At 33.3% G+C, this 8951-nt stretch overlaps 1 protein-coding gene across 2 annotated transcripts; it reads right to left on the bottom strand.

The window, feature by feature from the left end:
• Positions 1-398: 398 nt before the first annotated feature.
• Positions 399-6527, bottom strand: LOC100813836 (phospholipid-transporting ATPase 1). Of its 2 annotated transcripts, XM_003526318.5 has the most exons (7): positions 4587-6523; positions 3780-4086; positions 2639-3326; positions 2420-2543; positions 2065-2284; positions 1298-1756; positions 399-829 (listed from the first exon to the last, which is right to left on the bottom strand). In XM_003526318.5, exons 1-7 carry the CDS (start codon positions 6250-6252, stop codon positions 610-612), a joined length of 3684 nt encoding a protein of 1227 aa, XP_003526366.1. In that variant the 5' UTR covers positions 6253-6523; the 3' UTR covers positions 399-609. The 2 variants fall into 2 exon arrangements, with proteins under 2 accessions (XP_003526366.1, XP_006582398.1); XM_006582335.4 differs by lacking the exon at positions 1298-1756 and having other exon boundaries at positions 4587-6527.
• Positions 6528-8951: the final 2424 nt, after the last annotated feature.

The raw sequence follows: 8951 nt of genomic DNA, 5'->3' as shown, positions 1-8951 counted from the left end.
CCTTTGAGTACTTGCTTTAAAGACATGAGTCCATTACCATTTAGACCCATCACTCATTCACTTGTAGGTGACAATAACAATGTTATGCTTATAATAGGAATCAAATTAAGCCTTTAAAGAAAGTTCATTCACCCTTACTAGTTGACCAATCTTATTGTTCATGTTCTTGCTTCAAGAGTCAAGAGTATGCCTAGGCCAGCATAATATAAAATGCACCCTACAACATATTACAACATGTGTTGGCTAGCCAACGATATTCCACATCCAATGCAAACAAAAGAAAATATGAATTACCAAAATTGAACCGAACAAAAAAGTGAACTCAACAGAATGAAGGGATAAATTCAACATCATCAAGGAGGCAAGGATTGTAACATGCAATCAACTATTTCTTTTTCTTTTTCTGCTGTAATCAAGATTAATTTACAACATGCTAAATTTATGATACAAAAGAATGAAGATACAACAAACCTCTGCAGTGATAACAAAACCTCTATCCTTCGGATAGCAACCAATGAAATCCGGTAATAAACAGATATACTCTCATGTAGCCAAAAGAATATGGAACTATGCATAAGAAAGAAAAAAAAAGACAGAAGATCACTTCTCTTATCTTGATGGATTATCTGAGATAGGAAGCATTTCTACCTGTCCACTTTCAACAACCCTGTCATACCCAATCTTCTCTGCTTCTCTACAAATCTGAATATCATTAGGAAAATAGTATTGATAAACAAATTTTACAACCAAATGCGGAAGCAATGCTGTTACTATGATTCCAAGCAACAATAACCAGAACAATCCAGTTCCTGCAGCATCAAAGAAGGCCCTGCAAAGTTAAGGAGATGCCAAGGTTAGTCTCTATATACAGAAGCAGAAGCAATATAGGATTGGAAAGGTTTTCAATGCACACAATGGCAACAGAGAATATCTTATGAATTGGATATGGTTTTCTCCATGATTAGTCAACTCATAGAACAACACGAGACAAGCCTTATCCTACTAGTTGAGGTCGGCCATGTACCAAACTATGTCATTGAAAACCAAATACGAGTAATTTAGATCTAGAAATTTTTTAATGGTTTCTCACCAAGCTTTCTTCAATCTTGTTCTTCTTCGGTGGTTTAAAAAGTAAAATAAGTTACATATTTAGATTCCCAGCCTAAGATTCATAGGAAACTAAAAGTTTCTTCCCTACCAAACGCCTCCTTACATGAATGCAAGGACATTAGATTTATGGTATAAAAATTAAAAATGAAATAAAGCAAAAGAATGGGAGGAAATGGATAATGCATACCAGTAGCCAGGAAGATTGGGGATAGAATCAATGATCATGACACTAATGAAAGTTGCAACAATGGACCCCCAAATGACAACATGTGTCACCCAATACCACCTTATGACATCCATGGCCAAGTGTAAATTAACCAAAATAACAACTCCTAAAGTCCAAAGGTCTCCAATGCTTGCCACATCAATTGTGCTACTCCAATATGCAAAGAGGGGTGCCCAGAAGATAACCATGCTTTGCCACAAAGTATCTAACATTGTTAACAAAAATAATTTCTTGTTGTAGGCCTCATGTCTCTGTCCTGCCCCATAAAGTTGAGGATACTTAAGGAGAGTCCTTTTACCAAGATCCTTGTCGAGAATACCAACAATTATAGTTGGCAATGAACTGTAGATTATTGAGTATAACGTGGAGCTCCATTCATTTATAGCAGTTGTCAAAGTGAAGGCAGTGAAGAGCACATACCTAGAAAACACATACACATAACAGATTACTAACATGTTGAAATGTGAAGAAAACATCTAACAGACAAAAAGAGAAAAATATCATTATTATCATACTTTAGGAGAAAATTGAACAAGTCAAAAGCCACCAAAAAAGAACCATAAAAGCCATTTATTTATTTTTAAATCACAGGGTTGGTTGAATGAAACACAGGCTTCAAAGCACACCACCCAATAACAAAAACTTTTGAAGGTGAAGTTTGTGGCATAATTTGAAGTTGTATGATAAAAGCAGCTACACACACAAACATTTGTTGGATTGTAACTTACCAAAATAGGACAAGAACAAGGACAGCATTTCTGTAAAAATTGTACAGTATCATGTAACCAAGCCGTTGGTAGTTCCAATGACCATGTATCAATAAGAGAGGAACTAAAAACCTAAACTGCCCCATTGCAAAATCAGATGCCATTACAGCTTGCCGGCCTTCTTGTCCACTGATGCCAACTCCAACATCAGCCATTTGAATCATTGAGACATCATTAGCACCTGTAATGTAACACATGCATAATGGAATTTATTACACCTCAGAACATAAATCAGACCAGCCAAAAACTTCTCAATATTTTCTATTGCTATCAAACTTTTGAAGGGGAATGACAAGGTATAACAAAACTCAATTACCATCTCCAATGGCTAGTGTCATGTCAGATGTTCTATTCTTCACAAGGGCAATAATTCCAGCCTTTTGCAGCGGAGCGACACGGCAACATAGAACAACAGAACACCTACTTGCAAGTTGAAATAGCTGAAATCAACAGAAGAAGTAGCCAAAATCAGCAAGGAATAAAGTACATTGTAAACACCATTCAAGATTTAATGGGACTAAAGTACTAAACTAACCTGTTCTTCAAGTTCACTGTCAAGAATATGCACAAGGCTGGTACCATCCATAATCAAGGCTACTGGAGTCACATGGGAACTTACTCCAGCATTGTTGGCAACGCCAGATGTCGACATGACAAGGGCATCTTGCAAACTTTTTCTGCATGATTCTCTGTTCTTGCTATTGATTATAATCTGAGTCATGTTGCTTGTTAGGAGCTTTGAGGAGTAGCCAATGGATATGGCAGTTTCTTGTTTGTCTCCAGTCAGAACCCATACTTTAATGCCTGCAATCCTTAGAGACTCAATGGATTCTGGCACACCTTGTTGCAGCTTATCTTCAATGGCAGATGCACCTAATATGGTGAGACTGTTCTCTACGATGCTCGAAACCTTGCGGAGCATCGCAGCCCTTCCAAACACAGCAGTGCTTGCTGCCTCAAAGGATGCATGCCATTGCTCAAATTCTGAAGCATTCAAGTCTCTCATGCCGATAACAAGAGTCCTCAAACCCATGGAAGAGTAAGAGTGAAGATGTGCTTCAGTGGCTCTTACTAAGTCCATTTTGAATGACCTGTCTATCACATTAAGCATGGATGTGTCTGCTCCTTTGACAAAAACTTTCACTGAATTGTCAGGGTACCCCAATATAACTGACATTCTCTTCCTGTCACTGTCAAATTCATGCATACCCAAGACATTGAACCTGCAATGCTCATAATGGGATGATTCATTAGAAAAAAAGAGTAATCACCATTGTTTTTTTTCTTGATGAAAAAATGTTAATTGTTAATTTGTTAGTTTTTGTTAGCAGGAGTAATCACCATTGTACCACATTAGAGAGTTTCAGCTCATGCTTATCATCTAACCATCAAGATAAGTAAACTTACTATGTGCACTCCTATATCATAATTATAGAGCCAGGGGAGAAAAAGACAAAAATTGCATACAGCATATTCTAGAATCAAGACTTACTTCTACCAGTTATCATATATATAGGTTACTAATAAAATAGACATGAAAATCCAACAAAAATATTTAGACACGATTTCCTATCTTCTTAAACAACACTCTTAGACTATTAGCTACAAATATGAAGTTTGTCAGTAACCATTTGTGGAGAAAGATAAAGAAGTATTAAAAACAAGATTCAACTTACTTTTGTCTTTGTCCATGAATATCAATGACTAAATGGCCAGAGGTTCGTTCTATGAGCATAAAACCATAGGCAGCAGCAGCATAAGCCAGTGCTTGTTCATCTGGTGATTCTCCTTGGTAATCTATCAGCTTGACATCAGGGTCAGGTGTGTCAACAACAAGAGGCACAATGGTGTTGCAGGTTGCCAGTGTCAGAAAGAAATCATGAATCCATTTTCCCTCCACATTTTGAAGTCCACTTCTTGATAGCTGCAAAAGCTCTGGATTAACTTTCACTTTCATCTTTGGTCTGAAGATCTTTCCATCCGCTGAGCACATAATGACACAAAAGAAACATCTTATATTATTATATCACTAATAAACAAAATCAGGATGCACTAAAGGCAATGCTAAAAAAAAGTGTGTATTAGAAAGTTATGATGAAATAAAGGCTAAAATATGTTTTTGATCTCTAACAAGTATCCAAATTTTATATTTGTTCTTTGATAAAAAAAAAATGATATTGAATTCCTAATAAAACAACAATTTTATTTTTAGTCATTGACACTTTTTTTAGTCCATGATAAATTAATAAATTTTGTGTTTGTTCTCTAACAAAATAAATTCATTTGTATTAATCTTTTTCTAAAGGACTAATAACAAATAAATTTTTTTTATCAGGGAGCAAACACAAAATTTAGTAATTTATAAGGACTAAAAAATGTGTCAAGGATTAAAAACAATTTTTTTGTTTTATAAGAAACAAACATAAAATTCAGATATTTATTAGGCATTGCAAACATATTTTTTAGCCTAAAATAAATCTCACCTTCCACATAATGTTCAACAAGCTCATCCCCCTCCATTATGCTATTGTTCTCTTTAGAACTGTAATCAACCCCCCAGATGCTTGCACATTGAAACTCCATCTTGTTCTGAGTGAGAGTGCCAGTTTTGTCAGAGAAAACATACTTAATCTGCCCCAAATCTTCATTGATGTTCAGAGCCCTGCACTGAAACCTTGACTTTGTCGCCTCATCATACATTCTCTTGTCTTGGATCATGAAGTAGGCCTGACCAACCCTCACAAGTTCCATGGAAATGTACAAGGAAATGGGAATCATGACCTGGAAAACTATGACTGACATGAGAAATGTGAAGAAAATTTCCAACCCCCATCCATAGTATTCATAGCTATCCACATCCCCTTCTGAAAAATCAAGTTTCCTATAATATGGCAACAGATTCAGCTCTTCCTTGTGGCGCTTCAGCCACACAGCAGCACAAGCTGAGGTGACTGTACACAGCATCACAAGGAAGAAAGATAACCAAATGATCTCTGAATTCATGCGTGTCTCCAACCGGCTTCTCTTCGAAGGAGCTCCTGAGTTATTCAGCATAGCCTTGGTCTCACTCCCACAATACACAGCTACACCAATAGCCCAACTAGTGTTCTTGAGTTCACATCCTCTAAGCACAATGTTTGATGATCCAAGTGACAACTTCTTGCCATCAACTTCCATGTTAGCAAGAAATCCGTAAATGTTCCTATTTGGTTTCTCACACTTGATAACCCCACCAAACATTTCCTTACCATGTGTCTCTTGCTTTGCATACCTTGTCTTCAAATTGGACTCACCATCAAGATTTATAGTCTGCACATATGCAACCCCAGTTGGATCACTAGTTGAGAGCAACACAATGTCACAAGGGATGGTTTCATTTGCCTCGATCTTTATCACCTCACCAACTCTAACATCCCTCCATTTTTTCTCCACAAAGCTTCTTCTTCTTCCTCCTCCACCTCCTCCTCCTCCATCATCATCAACCATAATAACTGATGCCAACCTATTGTTCTCAATTTTATCACTCTGGTGCCTTCTCCAATCCTCATACACATCCTTCACAGCTGTGACAAACAGCACAAAGGCCAGTGGCAAGATGGAAACTGTTCTTCCAAACACTGCAAGCTGAGGAAGCTGGTTGAGGATTGCAATTATGAGAAAGTACACATAGGCAACCCTGTGGAACTGTTCAAAGAGGTTCCTTGGAATGAAAGTGAGGAGGGAGTATTTGCTTGTGCGGATTGAGTTTCCTGAAAACTCAAAAGCCTCATTTGTTTTCAAAGGGTCGTTTATGTACACTAACCTTGCATCCTCATCTCTTAGTTCCCTTTGTGACATGCTGAGTCCTTCAGAATCTGCACCACCACCACCCTTTGATGAGCCATAGTACTTAAGAGGTTTGGTTTTGGATTCTGAACGGCTCAAACTAATCACTTCATGGATAGAGTTGTTGCTGCTCCTGCTCCCAGCAGAACTTCTGCGTGATGATGAGTTGTTGAAAGTGTTCTCAAAAGGGTTGATGGAACTTGAGTTTGATTTTGGAAGCTCAGGATCAATAGAGGTGAGAGGGTGATCTTGTTGTTGTTGGTTATTACTACTAGAAGTTGTTGGAGATGGTACTGTCATTAGAATTGGCCTATTAGAACCCATGATTCATGTGAAAACACATGTGAAGGCTTGAAGAAACAAAAAAACTACAACGTTGGAAATACAATTAGGGAAGTAACTAACTGAACTAAATGTTGTGGTTGTGTTGTGCAACAAATATATATACGCGTATGTATGTCAGTTTAATTATGAACACACTTTGAGAAGGGTATCTGAAAAGAGAGGAAAAGATATATAACACATTAATTTCTAGAAGATGAGTTAGCGTGTTGGGGAGGGAGATATTTAAGGTCAAAGTAGTTTTAGAGGGAAGAAGAAGAAGAAGAAGGGTATGAGTCTATGAGAGGGAATTGCAAGGAAGAAGATTTGTGAAGAAAAAGTCGTCATTGGTGGCGACAGCATGTGTATAGCTAGAAACACATAATAAAATTAATAATATACTTTATACTATAGTATATATTTAGTTAAAATTTTATTAAGAATAATAAATAATGTTATTTTAAAGTGGGAGAGAAAAAGTTGAAGATAATAAACGGCTTCGGTGGTGTCTTTGACTTGTACTAATAATACTAATCTATTGAGTTAATCTGTGGAATTGGGAGGAAAAATCTTTCTTGAGAGAGAAGAATTGATAGATGCGTTATTTATGGGTCAGGTAAGCAATTTAAATATTCAATTTCAGCATAAATAGATCAAGTTTGGGGTGATGTTCTAGTCTTCTAGAAAGTCTGCTAAGAGGGTACGTTTATTATTCATTGTTGGGGGTGTCAGATTTGACTGAGAAATAGAATTATAATCGTTTGACGTAAGATTTTATATTTAAGTGGGCTTCTATCCGTATGGAATTGGAATCATGTTAAATAATTAACTGTTTACAATAATTAACAAATGTGTAAAATTATTTATACTCACATTATATAATCATTAAACTCTAAAACAAACAAAAAAAATATATGATAATATAAACACAAATATATTATCATCACATCATAAGTTATCATATATATAATAAATTTATATATTTTTATAATTATTATCATAAAAGTAATATTAATAATAATTTTATTTATTTTATAAATAATCTAAAATAATATATATATTAGTGTACACATTTGTTAGTTATTTTAAACAATTTGGATTTACTACGTACAAATTGTTTATACCTTCACTTATGGTTTGAGAAACGACATTAGCAAGGCTGCTCTAAACGGCAGTCCCTTTCTCAATCTGGATTTGCTGTTGTCAACAAATATCGTAGTGGGTGCAGTTAAAGAATGTTTTATTTGATGTTCATTCGATGACTCACATTGAAATGCGTTTAATTTATAAAAAATATATCAAATTTTTCGTTATCATCACTTTGCATTGGGACTGCATTAACTGTGTGATTTTGGATTACAGTCAATTTAAATTGGATGATTTATGTCATATTTATTTATGAGGGCCTTAGATTTTTCCTGTTTTATTTTTTTGAGAAAAAATATAATATGATTTATATGAAAAAAGAAATGAGGAAATAAAGAAATGAGAATAAAATTGAATGCATTATTTGACAAATCTATGAAGTCAGATTCATGTTTTATAGCTTAATTAATTAATTAATTTGAGAGGACGCAGATTTTTTATTTTAAAGGTGCTCAACTATGATTTTAAAAAAAAAATCTTATGATTTTAATTCGAATAATAATTTAATATTTTAAATAAAATACGTTATAAATTTATATATTGAGTTAAGTGGTGAACCATTTTTTTCAAGGAGAGACTTATAATAGGCTTTACGAAGGAGACAAGGAAAAAGTGACAAAAAAAATATTTTTTTTAAATTTGACTTAATAATTTTTCTCTCAAATGAAAAAATTAATAATATGGTATTAAAATTTTTCACTTATTATGTTTTTCAATGTTACATAAAAGAATTAAATTAAATTTTTAGTTCAATTTTTTTATTTATCTTATACAAAATAATGTGACTTAATTTACACGATACACCAAATATCCTATAAATTCTTGTAAAAAAATCCTATAAATTACATAAAATCTATATTTTTAGTTTTTAATTTAATTATTTGCAGAAAATAAAATTCAAATCACTACACTATGTATAAAAATAAATAAAAATATAAATATTACGCTAATTTTAAAAAATATACTATTTCATAAATATGATATTTAATAATGTTATTAAACTATTCATACATTACATTTAATAAATAAAATAATTAATAATATTTAATTTTTAAATAAATATAACATTAATAAAATTCAATACATACATTTATAAATAAATTACATTGCAAAAATATTATATTTAAAACATTATGTACTATATTTAATAAGTATAACAAATATTACTATTTAATGTCTTTGCAAATACAATATCAATTCATTAAATACAGTGTTGTTTTTTATAATAGTATTCATTATTTATATATTAAATTTAATAAATAAATAAAATAATACCATTTTATGTTTATATGATTCACTACTATAAAAATGATTATTAGTGGGTCAATTCCGTCACTAAACATATGAAAATCCGTCACTGACACAATTGTGGCGGAATTTGTGATGACCATGATTTTCATCACAACTGGCATCAAAAAATTTTATCGAGCGATTTTATAATTTATCGAAAACTATGACAAAGTATACAAATTTTGTCACTACAAATTGATAATAAATAAAACATTCTTATATTTATTTTCTTCATTGTTTGTGATGGATTATAAATTCCTCGCAAA

The sequence above is a fragment of the Glycine max genome, chromosome 6 (assembly GCF_000004515.6).
Source record: "Glycine max cultivar Williams 82 chromosome 6, Glycine_max_v4.0, whole genome shotgun sequence".
NCBI lineage: Eukaryota > Viridiplantae > Streptophyta > Magnoliopsida > Fabales > Fabaceae > Glycine > Glycine max.
Note: the sequence above shows the minus strand (reverse complement) of the source record. Positions and strands in the feature narration are given on the sequence as shown.